The sequence below is a fragment of the Castanea sativa genome, chromosome 11, assembly GCF_040712315.1.
Source record: "Castanea sativa cultivar Marrone di Chiusa Pesio chromosome 11, ASM4071231v1".
NCBI lineage: Eukaryota > Viridiplantae > Streptophyta > Magnoliopsida > Fagales > Fagaceae > Castanea > Castanea sativa.
Genome location: NC_134023.1, coordinates 33,208,141 through 33,225,239, shown reverse-complemented (window position 1 = coordinate 33,225,239; position 17,099 = coordinate 33,208,141). Strand labels below are relative to the sequence as shown.

General features: G+C 34.3%; 1 protein-coding gene across 2 annotated transcripts; it reads right to left on the bottom strand.

The window, feature by feature from the left end:
• Positions 1 to 10,589: 10,589 nt before the first annotated feature.
• On the bottom strand, positions 10,590 to 16,576 carry LOC142617155 (putative disease resistance protein RGA3). 2 transcript variants are annotated; one of them, XM_075789876.1, is made up of 5 exons: positions 12,829 to 16,576; positions 12,400 to 12,545; positions 11,600 to 12,318; positions 11,295 to 11,542; positions 10,590 to 11,052 (listed from the first exon to the last, which is right to left on the bottom strand). In XM_075789876.1, exons 1-5 carry the CDS (start codon positions 16,304 to 16,306, stop codon positions 11,036 to 11,038), a joined length of 4,608 nt encoding a protein of 1,535 aa, XP_075645991.1. In that variant the 5' UTR covers positions 16,307 to 16,576; the 3' UTR covers positions 10,590 to 11,035. The 2 variants fall into 2 exon arrangements, with proteins under 2 accessions (XP_075645991.1, XP_075645990.1); XM_075789875.1 differs by having other exon boundaries at positions 10,591 to 11,052; positions 11,295 to 12,318.
• Positions 16,577 to 17,099: the final 523 nt, after the last annotated feature.

The following is a 17,099-nucleotide window of genomic DNA, read 5'->3' as shown; positions in this document are numbered from 1 at the left end:
TCTAGCAAAGATAAAATGCAAAAGAGGAGGGCAATTAACTCACAGTGCAGTTTAGTAAAGTTTATTTTACTTGAGCAGTGCAAAGTGCAATGCTCTTAAGGGTACTATCTAGTCCTCCAAGATATGGTAGGGGTAGGGTACTTCTTACTTCTTAAATAGGTGTGATTAAAAAGTGGGACAGTTTCTTTTTTCTCTTTACAACTTACATAAAATTTGTGGTGAGGACCATAAAATACAATTGATAATTATGACTTCCAATACAATACACATTTTCTTTATGAACCAATAATAGAGAGGATAATTTAAAAATATTGTAGATGATTCACACAATGTCATAAGGCCGTCTACGGATTTTATTCTTTTTAACAAAATACTACTTCACTTCTCAATATGAATTACTTGGAGGAAGCTTAATGTTACTTAAAATCAAAATATAACGAGGTAGACCAATCCATAATAATAGTAGTTATCATAATTATAATAATAACAATAATTATGAAAAAAAATCCTGGTTTTTGATGATAATCTATCTACTAATTCAAATTTATGTGGGCCCTGAAGGCCTCATCCACGTCCTTACTATTCAACAAGGTGATAGCCAGCTTAAGCCCCTGTGCCAACAATGACGAAAACAAGAAGAAGCTAAAAGAGAAAGACCCACAAAGACTACTATTGTGAAGAGTGAGTTTACATTCAGTAGGCCATTGAAGGTTGACACGTGTACACGTGCTGTTGCGGCTGTGATAGAATTTGATGTCACTCTGCTGTAGTCTTTTGGAGATCTGCAAAAAGAAAACATGTATATGAGCTATAGTCTTTGATTTTTTGTGATTAGAACAGGAAAAAAAATGATGGGTTTTATTTGAATCAAAGTTAGAGAAAGAAAGAGAAAGAGAAAATACTCATCCATGGACATAATTGCACTATTTCTTTTACAAATTTTTTTATATTTTTAAGTTGATCAACTTTAATTTTTTTTTTACCGCATTTTTAATATTTTTTATTTAATGATTGAGATTGAAAGTTATTTTTTGCAATTTTCAATCTCAATACTATAACATTGGATGCAATATTTTGGGTATTGTACTAAATCCTAATCTGTTTTTTTTTTTTAAATGTCTGCATATTGTCATTGGTGAATTGCCTTCTTATTTTACTATAGTTTTGGTGGATGATTTACTCCAAATTTAGTTATTTTAGTAAAAAAAATTAGCCTTTTCTATAATTTTTATTTATTTGTAATGATGTCCTTTAGAGCATATCCGAGGACCTCGGCCCACACTAGTAACAAAGAGAGCATAAAATGATACGGTATAGATTCTATATATTACATAGGACCATAGAAATGTGTGTATACTTTTTATTTTACTTTTGTGGGCCAAAACTCAAAAGGCAGAGGGGTGTTTAAGAATAAATCTCGGTGTTTAAATACATAAACATATATTTTCTTAACACTTTTTAATAGAATAATAACAAAATCTTGACCTTCAAAGGTAAAGATAGTGGGTTCAATGTTTACTACTTTTCAATCAATAATTCTAGCCGGATAGAGAACAAAATGTTGTATGAGTTCTAATTTAAGCTACACATTAACTACTTTTTCAAACAAAAAAATAACGTTTATGAGATATATCGTATTTTATTTATTTAATTTATTTTATAGGAAGATATATCTCATTTTACATAACTATAAAAATGTGGTACTAGTATACTGTAAGATTAATTAAGGGTTTTTTTTTTTTGGTTGGGAAACTTGCAAAGTGTGAGTTATGGACAATAAATTATTTTTTTCCACCATTTAGATATTGCCACATGGGCGAGCTGTGGAGATTGCTGTGACAGACTTATTAGATAATTAATGGAAAATGCTAGGAACAAAAAATATTTCAAAATTATTGTCACAACTTGCCACGTGGCGAGCTGTAAATGGTGATGTCAAATGGCAAGTTTATATCTTCACCACTCACAACTAAGGGTTGTTAATGGGCCGGATCGGGCTGGCCCAGACCATTTTTACTTGGCCTAGGGGCATAATGGGCTGGGCATAATGAGCTATTAATTGGTTAACGAGCTGGGTCGAGCTGGGCTGAAAGAAAAAACCCCAGCCCACAACCCTGCCCATGGACAATGCCCATTTTGTCTTGAATGGGCTAGGCTACTAGGTTGGGCCTAATGGGCTACCAATAGGATTGTGTTAGCATATTATTTTATTATTTTTATAAAGAAAGAATCCATTTTTTATAGAATAATCAATCTATTTTTGTAAAGGAAAGATTCAAAGAATTTTAGTAGTTAATTACAATTTTATGTAATTTTTTTTATTAAGGCTTCAAATAGTTTTTTATTTTTATCTTTAATAAAAAAAATATCAAATGGTTAATTCAAATTTGGTAGACTACTAGAAAAATATATATTTAGTAATCTAAGTTTAGCACAATTACTTTAAGTATGTTAGTGGTTGGGAGAGTTCTCTTAAAAAAATTCCTCTACAATATTTCAAGATCAATCCTTCATTCATCTCCTAGATATTTTTGTTATAAATTATAAGTTATTGGACTGGGCAATGGGTTGGGCCAATGGGTTGGGTTGGGGCAACAGGCTGGACTACTAGTACACGCTCATTTGTTCAAATCTATGAATTTAGAATACATAGTTCACTCAAAATGAAAAGGACTAAAACAACATAACCGAAAAGCTTTGACTTGTTCCTTGTATTAGCTTGCACAGTGATAACAGATAAGCCCATCTCTTTCTGACCACTTATATTGTAATTTTTGTTACTCCAATTTATTTTCTTTTACTAACATCTTTGACACCATAGTAGACTATAGATGAAAAGAGGATTACTATGACTGAAATAGAAACAGAACACAAGTTAAACAAGGCTACAATTGAAGTAGATTACTATATCTTTAGGTTGCATCTCCCAGATACCCTGCTTAAGGGCTAAGGACACTGCCAAATTTAGAAACTACCTCTAGTAGTATATAAATGAACAATGAAAATCGAAAGAAAATAAAAACATTAAACAGTGAATAACCAGAAATGCAATATGCTTTATATTTACTGACTCATTAGTTTTCAACTTCTGAAACCAAAAAAAAAAATCAATAACAATGAAAAAAAAATGATTTACAAATGCAAACAAAATGTTTGCTATGTCTCAATTGGCACAAACAGTATTTCATGACTGGAGGAAAACTGTACTTAAATGCAGCTGTACTTAAATGCAGTCAGGTTTATATTACCACTGAGTTGCTGATATGAGGTTGTGGTCATGAAGAAAATAAATGGGCCAGTGAGTTGAAAAGCCTATAATTATACAAAGTTTCAACAATCTGGGTTTATGCCTTAGGATAGGCAGTAAGAACAATAATCTTACAGTTTGGGATCCATTTAATCTTAGGGAAAAGTAATTGCACACCTCAAAGTCTTCTTTGTTACTATTTCAACTCTGAAGCTTGAACTTGGTTGTAGTTTAGCTCAATTAAAGTCTCTTATTAAAATTGAAGTAAAGGAAATTCTCATATTTTATCTGACAATGTACTAGTAAAAGTACAAATAATGTTAACTATTTTGCTATGTGCTATCAAGGCTTTCTTGATTTGAAACTAGACTAGAGATACAAGACAACATACAAAAATAAAAAGTGAAAAAGGAGTTTTTGACATTTGACTCCATCAATTTTTTTTTTTTGGAGAAATATTTGACTTCATCGTTGAATATGTCAAGTTCTAACTTCCAACTACATGGTCCATTGTAAAACGAAAGAAATTCAGAGACAGATAGAAGCAGAGACACTAGTAACAAGTTGTGGCACAGGTGATTATTTAAAGAATAGTCCAAACTTGAATAATAACAGATATTGACAGCATCACCAACCATAGGAGTTAAAATTCAGCAGAAGACACTATTATTATCATATAGAAATTAAGGGTATCATTAATAGGGAATTATAGAAACATATAGCAAACTATCAATTGACAAGGAAAAAGATAGAGAAAAAGGTGGAAGATCAAAAAAATGAGGAGATTTTAAATTAAACAATTATATGGTAAAGCAAAACTAAAAAAAAAATATGCAACCAAAATTTGTTGATAAGTAATTCTATTACCGACCAAAACTAGACATTTACACCAAGGAAAATACTCAAAACAGAATCTAACAATCATACTAATTGAGATCCAACATTTCTACAATCTGTTTTGTTATATACAATCTCGCAACAAGAACCCAAATGAAAAAAAAAAAAAAAACTAAAATAATGCTCAGAAAAACAGACACTAACAACACAAACCCATTAGTCCCTGTTTGCATGCTAGAAAACACAAAGCCCCACCAACCCATCAGATCCAAAGTAGTTATTTTTCATCAATATGAAAAGGGTTGTTCCTAAAAGTAGTAAAAATCAGAGACTAAGACAAGGGAAATGAAGAAGGAAAAAAAAAACCAACAAAGAGAAGGATGAGTGGATGACTTACACTGTTACACACATAGAGAGAACTCAGTTCAGGCAGAGAAGCATAGCTCTTCAATTCAAAACCTGGAAAAAAAAACCAAAATGGGTCCTTAGAAAAACGATTGAAGCCAACGCCACATCACAAAACGCAAGAAAATGAAACCCAAACAGGATTCTCACATAGAACAAAAACCCAAAATCTAAAAGTTACTTCATTTTTCTAGAAACCACAATAAAAATATAATTAACCAAATACCCAAATCTATCATTTGGAGAAGAAAAATTAAAATTCTCGCATCTGTTTTAGCAACTTATAAACCCCATACTATCAAATTCAATACAGAATCTCAATCAAAGGCACTGTCTTTAAGGTTTACAAACCAAATCGACCAAAAACAAAAGTGATTGGCACAAATTTTAGGGATGGATAGTACAATCAGTGACAAACTTTTATAAACTTAACTAACCGATTTGCATAAGAAATTGAACAATCAGTGACCAATCACCAAAATACAGAAGAAATTAAAAAAAAATGAAACATACCCTCGTGGAGAAGAGGAAGCACCAGAAGCAATCTTGTCTGCGCCTTCAGTGGTGCAGGAACATAATACCCTCGTGGAGAATCCCTCAGGGGAGCGAGACCCAAATTGGAAAAAAATTACTGTTAGTCGAAACCCTAAACCCAAAATCGAAACCCTAAACCTAAAATCGAAACCTTACAATCACAAAATCGAAACCCTAAACCTAAAATCAAAATCCTAAACCAAAAATCGAAACCCTAAAAAAAAATGGAAACCCTAAAACAAAAAAAACAAAAAAAAAATCAATTTAAAAAACTTACTATTAGTCGGCCTTGTCAGTGTCTCGAGTGAGATTGAGAGTTGAAGAGAGAGAGGGAGAGACCCAAGGCAGCGCTGGTGTGTACGACCGGTGGTGAAGATTCGGTGCCTTAGGGGTTTTTTTTCTTTTTTTGAGGGTAAGGCTTTTTGCCGCCGCCTCGGACTTCGGTGCGGGTGAGGGTGGAGGCAATGCCGCGGCACTTGCTCTAGAGGTCAGTGATGATGCCTTGGTGAACGACGATGCCGGCGGTGTCGGGTGGGGCGGACTTGAGTTCGAGTTGGGTCTCGTCGATTTTGCCACTGGTGAAGGAGAGGACTAGGATGGTAGCGAGCTCAGAGGTGACTGAGAGTGGTTTGGTTTGGGTTTTGAGGGAATTGGGTTCAAAGGGCTTAGACAGAGCAAGGGTCTTTTTTTTGGTAAAAAACCCTTAGGGGTTTTTTTTCTTTCTAATTTATAGTAGGGTTTGTAGCCCTGTTTTTTAAAACGCAGCTTCAAGGGTGACTATGGCCGCGTTTTTCAATAAACGCGGCTTTAGAACAGACCTAAAGCCGTGTTTTATAAATGCGGCTTCAAGACACATATTAAAAAAAAAAAAAAAAAACATTTCAGATGGGTTTGAAGCCGCGTTTTAAAAACGAGGCTTTAGCCTATTCTAGAAAAACGTAGCTAGAGAACCAAAAAACGTAGCTACAAACTTGGGCTTGGGCTGCATTCAACACATGCGTCCATAAATCTAGTGTTGTGGGTGCGTTTCTCAGAAACGCGGCTAAACTAGGGTCTTAGGCCGCAATTTTGCAAACGCGGCTGGAAATAATGCAGCCTAAGACCCGCGTGTTTTGTAGTGAGCTGACCTTCCTCTTGAATTCAAGAAATTCTTCAGACACAGTGTTCTTGTTGAGTGTTGTTGAGATCTGATGATGCCTTCTTCTTCATGGTTTTTTTTTTTTTTTTTTCCCGATGAAAATCAAATAAGTTTATGAACTATTAATCCCTTTTCCTCCCGGAGGCTATTTATTTATAACAACCAAATGGAAGAGGATTCTTGTACCCTTCCTCTTAAATCATTATTTTCTACTAATTAATTACTTTATTTAGTTATTCTTCCTCTTAAATTATTATTTTCTACGAATTAATCAAGAGGGTGTTTATATATATATATAACAAAAAAAGAAAAACTAAGGCCCGTGGGCTGCCCTATTTTGGCTAAAACTTATAGAATATACTTTTTTGGTTAAAAATAATATATAACTTTTTTTTTTTTTTTGAGAGGAAGAATATAGAACTTATTTGAAAAATAATGACTATGATGAATATTAATCCATAACAGAGAACAAAGTTTCTCTCCAAACTAGTTTGGTGAGAAACTCTTTAAACTTCTTATATATCTCATTTTTTAGTATGAATTTTAAAAATTTAACCGTTAAATTTTGTGTTCCTTATGTTCTTAACATGCGTATCAAATTTCATCCAAATAGGATGGTATTTACTATTCAATTAATAAACTTATTTTTAATACACAATTTTAGATCATAAAAACTTAAAATTTTAACATTTATTTGATGGCATAACAGTTGCTATTTGATTTTTTTGAAATTTTGCAAGCTTGAAGGATATAATAAGAATATGAAATTCATTGGTTAGATTTTCACAATTCAAACTGAATATAAAGATATATGGGGAATTTGAAGGGCTTCTCTTCAAACTAGTTGAAGTGAAACTTTGTTTGAAAGAAAAATAAATTTTTCTTTTGATTTTTGATTTTAACTAGTCACGGATCCTGAATTGTGCATGATAATATATTTAGGATGATCTCATTATTATTTTTTCTTTTTAATTTGTACTAATTTAATAAATAGTAATGTAATTCGTAATCATATTTTCATTTATTATAGGAACAATTACAAAATGTAATAAATATATAATTTTTGTTGTACCAAAATCAAAATAATATTTTTTTTTTCTCAAGAATTCAAAGGTTAGTTAGTGAAATATTAATTTTTTAATACAATTTATATAATATTTTGTATATCATTAAAAAGTATATATAATTTGGAAATTATTTTTTTTAGTTTTAAACTAACTTTTTCAAACCCAACTTTTTCTACCATACAATTGAAAACACCAAGAAACATATCTAAAAAAATTAATAAAACTCAACAAACCTACAATTCAGAATAAATAAATAAAAAAAGAAATGGGAAAAATGAAAGATTGTAACTTTTTTTCCTTTTAAAAAAACCAAGGGTGCAATTCCAAAGGGGAAAAAATTAGAGAATTTAAAAAATTAAAAAAAAAGTATTGTGTTAATGCTGTCATAATCTAATGTTACATATAATTCAACATGTGAAAAATGAATAGTTAAATAAATATTTTTAAGCACAAAATTAAAATTTTTTTTCTTAAAAATCCCAAAGAATACACTAATAAAATGAGGAAGATGAAGAACAATATAAAATATTCGTAAATGCTTAAAACAATTTCCCAAGCATTTAAGAACATCATATAATAAAGACATAACAATTCACTACTAATTTTTTAAACAAAATATTTACAAATAGTGAAAGTAAATTGCACAAAGACCATTGTCTTCAACTACACTAACTGTTCTTCATTAGCTTGTCTATACTATTTTGTTGTTTTTCAAATAAATTAAAACCTAAAAACAGCACAAAATTTGACATATTATAATATGATTTTCCTCAAATAAGATCAACAACAAACACCACTCCTTAAAAAAATTTGAAAAAAAAACACCATTCATGAAAAGTATTTAGTGTAGAAAATGATTAAAAAAAAAATTAGTTGCATCAAGGAACACATATGAATTAGTCAATAATATTCATCAATCTAAAGTAAAGATGCAAGAAAAATAAAAAATTTCAACAAAAAAATGAAAAAAAAATTGAGAGAGAGAGAAAGAGAGAGAGAGAGATAACCTTTTTTGTATGGGAAAAATATGCAAAGAATAGAAGAGAGTGACAAATTTGTAGCAAGAGGTTGGAAATAAGAAGAGTTAAAATAAAGGAAGATAAATGGAAAAAATAATATTTAAAGTTGAAACTGCCCAAGGGGCAAAATAATACTTAAAGTTAAAACTACCTAAGAGGAATATATATATATATATATAGACAACATTTTTGTTTTGATTTTACTTTGATTTATGTTTAATTATAACATTAAAAATTAAAGTAGATGAATATGTAAAGTTAAAACCGCTTAAAATGAATTTGTAAAGCCAATTTTATTTTATATTTAATATTGTAAAAAAAAATTAAAGGTAAAAATAAATATGAAAAATACTAGTGGTGTGGTCAATGATGTGGAAGTAGCTTAATAGAAACGTTGTAACAATAAATGTTACTCTTCAAGTTTTAGATATATATATAAATAGATTTATAGTTAGTTGTTTATGTTTGTTTACGTGTATTTCAATTGTTTGTTTATGTGTATTTCAATTATCAAGCTTGCCTGTATAACTTGAGGTGACTTCTGAGAGTTCTGGGGTCGGTCAATAGTAATTCGACTTATTGCAATTTAGAAGAGGTTATTTATAGGCATGGCAAAACGGGTGGGCCAGGTCAAGTTCGGGTTGGGTCAATCGGGTTGCGAGTCAAACAGGATGCGGGTAAAAAATGAGTCATTTTAAGCGAGTTGAAAACGGGTTTGGGTTAATCGGGTTATGGGTCGGGTCGGGTTGACCTGTATTTTTTGCATGATTTATATATATATTTGCTATTTGGAAAGTCATGCAACAAATTACTTGATGTAAAAATGCGTTATTTTGAATTTACCACTTATATCAAGAATGAACTCATTTAAACTTATTAATACTTATTTAATAATTTGAAAATTATACAAATCCTAACATTGCTATCTAAAACAAAATAACACAAAAATAAGTAAAACAATTATGCAAGTTTTATTTCTACACAATATCAACATCCTATAATATAAAACAAAATTGCAAATGACTTATTTTGATAACTCATTTGATAAAGAATAAAAACATATAAGAAATTTACAATTTTGAAAATTAATTTTATAATCTATTATCAATTTTGGTTGGCACTCTATTTCAATTTGAGATATACATTAAAGTTTGATTGTTTACTTATTTATACATGGTCTCTTTTATAAATATCATATCATTGTTAAGTAACATACACTCTAAGAAATATCATAATTTATTTTGAAAAACCGTTTATTTTGGACATAAATTGTTTAAATATAGGTCTAAGCATTCTTAATTTATACTAATTTGATACTGTAACTTTACTATTTTCACACTTGTAAATATTTCTCACATATGTCTACAATTTCAAATCTATATTTTTAACACTACTCTAGCTAGATTATCTTGGCATGTACTTTGCTATTTGATATCTAAAAATCTTTACTCATTACAAAATGCTCAAACATTCAGTTTTTAATTAATTTGCTTGCAGTTATGTAAATATTTTAATTGTTTTCATAAAACTCACAACAAACAATTAAACCAATATTGTCTTAATTTTATTATATTTTTTACCAAAAAAAAAAGTTTTTAAAAATGGTTTAGGTTCGGGTTGGATCGCGGGTTGGGTTGACCTACAAAAAACACGGGTCGAGTCACCGGTTAACCCATTTTTACTTTGAGTAAAAAAAATCAGGTTTGAGTTAGATATTTTTCGAGTCGGGTCAAAAATTTCTGACTTATTTTGCTATGTCTAGTTATTTATGACTTAAGAACATCTCCAATAGGATAACTAAACAAAAAATCCTCTTTATTGTAGAGAGTGAACCCACAAAACATCAATCCAACAGTCTCTCTAAACCTTAAATATTTTTTTGCTCATGTACTGGAACTCTTCAGCCCTGAGATGGCCTACTGTAGATTAGCAACTGAATATCTTCTATTAAAAAATTCCAGCAACTCATTTTAATATCAGCTTTAAATAATCATTATTTCTTGTTTCAATTTCCAAATCTTATCTACAGAGCTGTGCTTTAGCCATAACGAGGAATAATTTCCGAAGTGCATAGCTAACAAAATTTGTTCCTGAGGGTGAACTAAAAGTAGGCCACCATAGTAAATGGCAACAAAGTTTATGCAACTTTGAAAGAAACAATGATAATGGATAACTAAGAACTAAGAAACAATTCGCAATTCTCAAAAATAATAGAGAGAAGCAATTCGTAAATCAGTGTATGACACCAAAAAAAAAAAAAAAGAAGAGGTTTTAAAGGAATTCTCTCAAGTTGGCTTCAACAAACCTTATTTTAAAAATTAAAACAGTAAATATATAGTATTTAACACATAATTTGAATACAGCAATACAATCTTTTTCGTTTTCTTTTGGAATGAGCTAGATTTTATTCAACAAACAGACAACATTACAAATAATAAGCAGCAAGCTGCAAACTGTACCGTCATCAAAACAAAAACTAAAACAAACATCCCTAGTCAGCTGCAGAACAGATTTAAAATTAAATTAAAAAAAAAAAAGCAATACCAATATTCAATTCAAAAACAGAAAAAGGAATTCTCCAAAGGCTACACAGAATCCTATTTTGGATAGAATTCCTTATATTTCCACACAAGAACAACCTGTATCAGACGTCCTGAACAACAACTTGAACAATTTCAGCATGTAATCCTCTGTAATTCCTTCTAAGCTGCTGCTACTTAATTTTTTTCATCATGAATAGGGTAATGTTCGATATGCATAACTTCATTCATAACTCTATGTTATGCTCCTAGGAGAAGGTCATTCCTGCAACAAATGAAAGCAATCACCAATGAATTACTGGGCATTCTTGTTAATATTAAAAAAGAAACCCCCTATGATATTCTCAATTTTTCTTTTTTCTTGTTCATTGACTTTCACTGAAACTGCAGGTTCACATGTAGAGAAACTAATAGAAATTCATTTAAGTATTCAGAAGAGTTTAAAGTTCACATACAAGAATTTGTCGAGTTGATGAAATAGTAATTGGAAAAACAGAAAGTACTAACCTCCACTGCACGTAAGCGTCTCAAACTGTTTGTTGTAGTCTGACCACTTTTCTTCAATCTCCCTCTTGATCCTCTCAGCTTCCTTCTTCTCCTCCTCTGCCTTAGCTGCCACATCCATCTTTTCCTTCAGCTTCTTTCCATCGGTGAAGTTCATTTTCTTCTCTTGCTTTCCCTTTCCTTTCCGTTTAGTCAAAGAATCTATTTTTTGTTTTAGCTCATTTATCTGTCCTTCAGCTCCAGAGATACTCAAAGAATCTATTTTTTGTTTTAGCTCATTTATCTGTCCTTCAGCTCCAGAGATACTCTTTCCATCTGTTGACATTGTTTGCTTGTCATGCATGTGTTGTTCGGCCAGAGGGAAGGTGTCTAATTTCTTCTGTAGCTCATTGATCTGTGCCTCAGCCTCAATTATACTCTTTTGAATTGTTGCCTCAACTGAATTGAGCTCGAAGAACTTTTGTTTATTTGCATCCAGTTGAAATGCTATCTCAGCCATAGGCTTGATCAGGTTGGTGCACCTTTCAATGGTGTCATTGGCTTGGCAGTATCGACTTTTCAGAACTTTGAAGTCCTTTGAGAGTTGAAGCACTAGGAATTTCATTCCAACCGAGATGCCATCATTTTCATCCAAGTCACACAACAATTCTAATTCTGAATCTAAAGAAATGGAACGACCGGGATGACATGCGGAAGAGAAGTCAGTTGCTAATACATTTTTTACTATGTCCAATGCCTTGTCTATTTCAGATTGACCTGGCCTGGTTTTCTGGGACTGCACATCAGTTATGACACTACTGGATGTAGACGGAGAAGTTTCAGATTTGGCTCCTAAGGAAGTGTAAAAGGACTCCATATCATCGTCCTCATTGTCAATAGTTTCAGATGTTGGATTAGTTATGTTTTTCTCTTCTAGAACTTTCTTTGAGGCTGACCTAGGGACCAAATGAGTTTCTTGTTTTTCTTCTTCCTCATCTACTAGTTGTGGGAGACCTGATGCTTGTTTGGAGATTCCATTGGAAGAATCCTTCATAATAGATAAAACACAATGAGAAATTATTAAAAGCAAATGGAATTTTAAGATGATCAGATTGAAAAAGACTGTAACCTTTGTGGAGCTTGATTTGCTCTCAGTTGAGGGAAAGGATTCTTTGGATCCGGTCCCTTCCTGTTCTGCTTTTGGTTCATTTAGATCCTCATTAACAGCTTTGTCTACATCAGAATTACTCCGATTGACCTCTGTGGCAATGGCCCCTATAAAAAATGAGAATCAACAATGACTCAACCAAGATATTATAATTTACATCATGAGAATACACCTCTTCCCTATACTTTCTTTTTTTTCAAGAGAACACCCCCAAAAGAAGGTAAACAGTTTATGAAACAGAGTGGAAAAAACCAATACGGTAATGGGATACAAAAACAAAAAATCAATGTCACATAGAGGTAGTTAGATGTGGGGACCTATATTCTCTCTCTCTCAACTGAGGCTTGAACTAGTAATTAGTAAAATGATATATAGTATATGAAATCTAACCTCCAGAGCGTAGGAATCGACGACACCAAGCTGCTGCTGATGGTTTCTTCTTGGGCAAAGTTGTTGAAGAAACTTCAGGTAAGTCAATCTCCAGGTCAGAAATATGCATAACCTTTGGCCAATCTGGGCCTCCTCCATCCTCCTTTTGGCATCGCTCTGTCAACAGCTGACATCCATGTATTTGCAAATGTTGAAGAGAGCTGGGAAGCCCATCCTCAGGCAAGGAGTTGAGCTTGGGACAATCCTCGATGTAAAGGTCCTGAAGTGAAGGGAGGCTCTTCAGTATCTCCTTGGGGCCTAGAGACTGCAGAAGGGGGCATGAGCCAATACTCAAACACTCTAGTGTAGCAGGGAGCTCCTCGGTTAATGTCACAAGCATTGGACAGTTTCGGACGGAGAGGTGTTTGAGAGATACCAAAGCTCGTAGTGACCCTTCTACATTCTCAGACAAAGAAACCAAATCTTTGCAATCACGAATGTACAACGCCTTGAGGCCAGGAAGTTGGGGCCATTTTGGAAGCGAGTTGAGGTTTGAGATGCCAGAAATAACCAGCGAGTATAGAGAACTGGTATTTGGTATTGCCCTCACTAATGTTCCATCATGACATGAATCCAGTGCTAAATGCTGAAGACGTTGGGCAAACTGTGGTTGTGGGAGAGCAACTAATAACTCACACCCACTGATCTCCAACTTCTGTGGAGAGAAGTGTTGTGGCAGTGCCTGCAGCTTGGGACAGCTTATTACATTCAGTTCCAACAATTTAAACCAAGACCCTTGGTGCCAACTGGAACGTTGGCCTTGACCATTTACAGCCACCCACGTTGTCATTACTTCATGCCAATCCTCCAAAACAAGATTGTCAATAAGTTTTAGAAACATCAAACTTGGGGCCACTGGAAGAGCCCTTAGAGATGTGCAGCGCTTGATCTTCAAGGTTCTCAAATTTGGAAAGAACTCGGGTAGCTCCTTCAGTTTGGGGCAGTTGCTAAACTTTAGCCGTGAGAGGGAAGGACATTTGACCTCTGGCCATTTCTCCAACTCCTGCATACCTTTGATGTAGAGCAATTGAAGATTGGGTAGCTCACCTAGAGTGAGGATTTTGCAGTTCGTGCAATCATTCAAGGTAACACTGATCAAATTTTGGAGCTGCCCTTCTCTCATCCAAGCTGGAAATTCATTACCCCTGTAGTGACGAATTTGGAGCTCTTTGAGGTTTGAGTGAGGTTGTAGGCCTTCAAGTACATTCTTTTCAGTTGCTTCATCATGTGTATTGACAACCCTGTCACTCCATTCAAACACCAACTTCCAAAGGTACTTTTTCTCATTCATCTTAGCCTCCCGTACATCATCCACATTTTCCAGCTTTGAGATATGTAATGTTCCTGAGAGGTATGCCATGTTCTTCAGTTCTTCAATTCCGTATCCAGTCTTGTTGCCAACCTGAAATGCATGCCAATCGTGCAGATTGGTTAAGTTCCCCACTTTTGGTGGAAGGATGGAGAACTTGACCCAAAATAAATCATCGAGCTCCAAATGTCGCAAATTAACCAAGTTCCCAAGGTCCTTGGGCAATTCGAAAAGCCAAGGGCAACCCAAGAGTTTCAAAGTTTCCAAATTGTAGAGTTTGCAAATTGACTTGGGAAGAAGTTTGATTTCTGTTCTAGAGAGGTCAAGGTAGCGTAACAACTTCAACTCTTTAATTGAGCTAGGCAATTCCAAGATTATACTTGAACTAAGATCCAAGGTCCGTATGTATTTCAATGTACGAAACACTTTCTCAAGGGCCTGACCAAAGTTTTTCAAGTAGTGACTGGGAAATAGAAGTGACCGCAGCTTACTAGCATTCTCAACAATTGTCAACAAAGGCTGCTCAACATCTTTACCAAGCAAGCTCACATGACGAGATTGTTCAGAGAAACTGTAGGGCTCGTTATCATTAACCAGACCACAGTTGGGGCTTGAAATTGATAGTCCCAAGTCATGGATAAGATCATGCATGTTGAATTTCTCCTTGACTTCAATGACTGAAACTTGAAAAAAGGACCTTATTAAGAGCTCATCAAAATATGCAATTCCAGTCTCCTCCTCCGTCTCTCGTCCTCGAGCTTGTATAAACCTTTGCGAAATCCAAAGCTTGACCAAGTCTTCCTTGTGGAAAGTGTAGGCCTTTGGAAACAAGGAGCAGTAAGCAAAACAGCGCTTTAGATGAGAAGGTAGATGGTCATAGCTCAATTTCAAAATAGCCAAAATTTTGGGCCTGTCATTTCCAGCGTTCCGGTCCTCTATCTCCCATATTTCACTGCTTCCAATTTGCCGCCATTTGTTTAAATCATCAACGCAACCGCGCAAGAGACCTCCCATTGCCTTGACTGCCAACGGGAGACCTTTGCACTTCCTGACGATTTCTCTACCAATTTCTTCCAAAACTTTCAGCCTTTGGCTAGACAAACTGTCACCCTTAAATGCAATTTTTGCAAACAAGGACCAGCATTCCTCTTCAGGCAGATAACTCAAAAGATGGGGAGGTTGTGTGCCTATGATATCCTTAACCTTGGTAATCCGACTTGTGACCAATACTCTGCTTCCCTTTGCCCCTTTTTTCAAGAGATCCTTTAGGGGCTCCCATTTTAGGTAATCCTCAGTCCAGACATCATCTAGAACAAGTAAGAAACGTTGTCCAACCAAGTATTCTAGAAGCCGGGTCTGTAGGTGGCTTGTGGAGCTGTCATCCAATTTCATCTTGGAATGAAATTGTATCATTTCTTTGAGAATCCTGGTGAGGTCAAATTGGACTGTGACGCAGACCCACATTCTGGCTTCAAAATGCTCCTTTACCCTGTCGTCATTGAAGATAAGCTGAGCAAGAGTTGTTTTACCCAAGCCCCCCATACCTATGATGGGAATCACGGAAACGTCTCCTTCTTTATCAAATTCATTCGATAGCAACATATGTGTTATCCTTTCTTTATCATCCTCCCTACCAACGACATCTGACTTGTCCACAAAATAGCCCGTGTAGCTTGGGCTCTGAGTCTCACCGCCATTAACTTTGATGTCGAGATGGAAAGCTTCTTTTTCTTTGGCAATCCTATCGAATCTTTCTGAAATCTTTTTGATAGTTTGCGCTGCATCACGTTTATATGATATTTCGCTTTTACTCAGAGGAGGCTGGATTTTACGTTCCTTCTGCTTTTGTTTCCAACGATAGGCTTCTGTTGCAAAAGTATCCAATATGTCTTCGGCATCAGAAGCTGCCTCCTGGAGCTTTCTGAGCCAATCTTTCAAATGTGGATCATTCACTTGCTTGTTCTCTGCATCTTCAACCACACCTTGGATACTAGTGAGCTTACTTTCCAGGTTCTTTATCTCTTCCTTGACACCATGGACCATAGAATACTCATCCTTGATCAAGGAGGTAGTAGTCTTCAAGATGAAAGACAGAACTGGTTGTATTACCAGTGAAGTAGGATCAGCCATGTATGGTTTGTTAACAGCTCAAAGTAAGAAGAGGAGGAAGAAGAAGAAGAAGAAGAAGAATGCAAATATCTCTGTTGGGTCAGTATGGGAATTAAAGGATAAGCTCTTTTTTTTTTGTGCAAGTGAACCAAACAATCAAAGGATAACTATCATCCTTTGTTCCAGGGTTCTCTGTTTATATTTGTGTAGTGTCTCTAGAAGACTGGCTAAATGGAAGAGACTAGGAAATAACGAGATGGGTAGAAGAAGGAAAGAGGAAGTCCCAACGTAGCAAAATACTGGTCATCCCTGAAGAAGACGGACTATCTAACGCGGTTACTTAACAACTTCCAATTTGAGCAACTAGATTCTAGAGATGTGGAAATAACGCGGTTACTTCACAACTTCCAATAAGGTCTTAAAAGTCCAAAGTCTTGGCCAGTATTTTGTGCCATCACGTAAGATGTCCTCTAATCAAATAAATGTCCGTGTTGAAAATCTTGCTCAAAATGAGAAAGAATTGGATGATTAATAAATAGGGGGGATTTTGTCTCAAAAATGATGAGATACTCGTAGAGCTCTAGACACCAAGTTGGACCAAAAAAATGAAGAGAGGAAACTAGCTATAAGAACAAGAGGGGCTATCCGCTTAAAAAATCTCCTGAGAAATTGTTAGTTCCAAATTCCATTCTTCATTGAAGATTGTGCAGAAAATGTTATCTGGTACAGGACACTTGATTAGACTTCTACTCGTGAGAAATGTCGTTTGTTCCATGAAACTCACCACAACGACTAAGTCATAACTTAAAGCCTA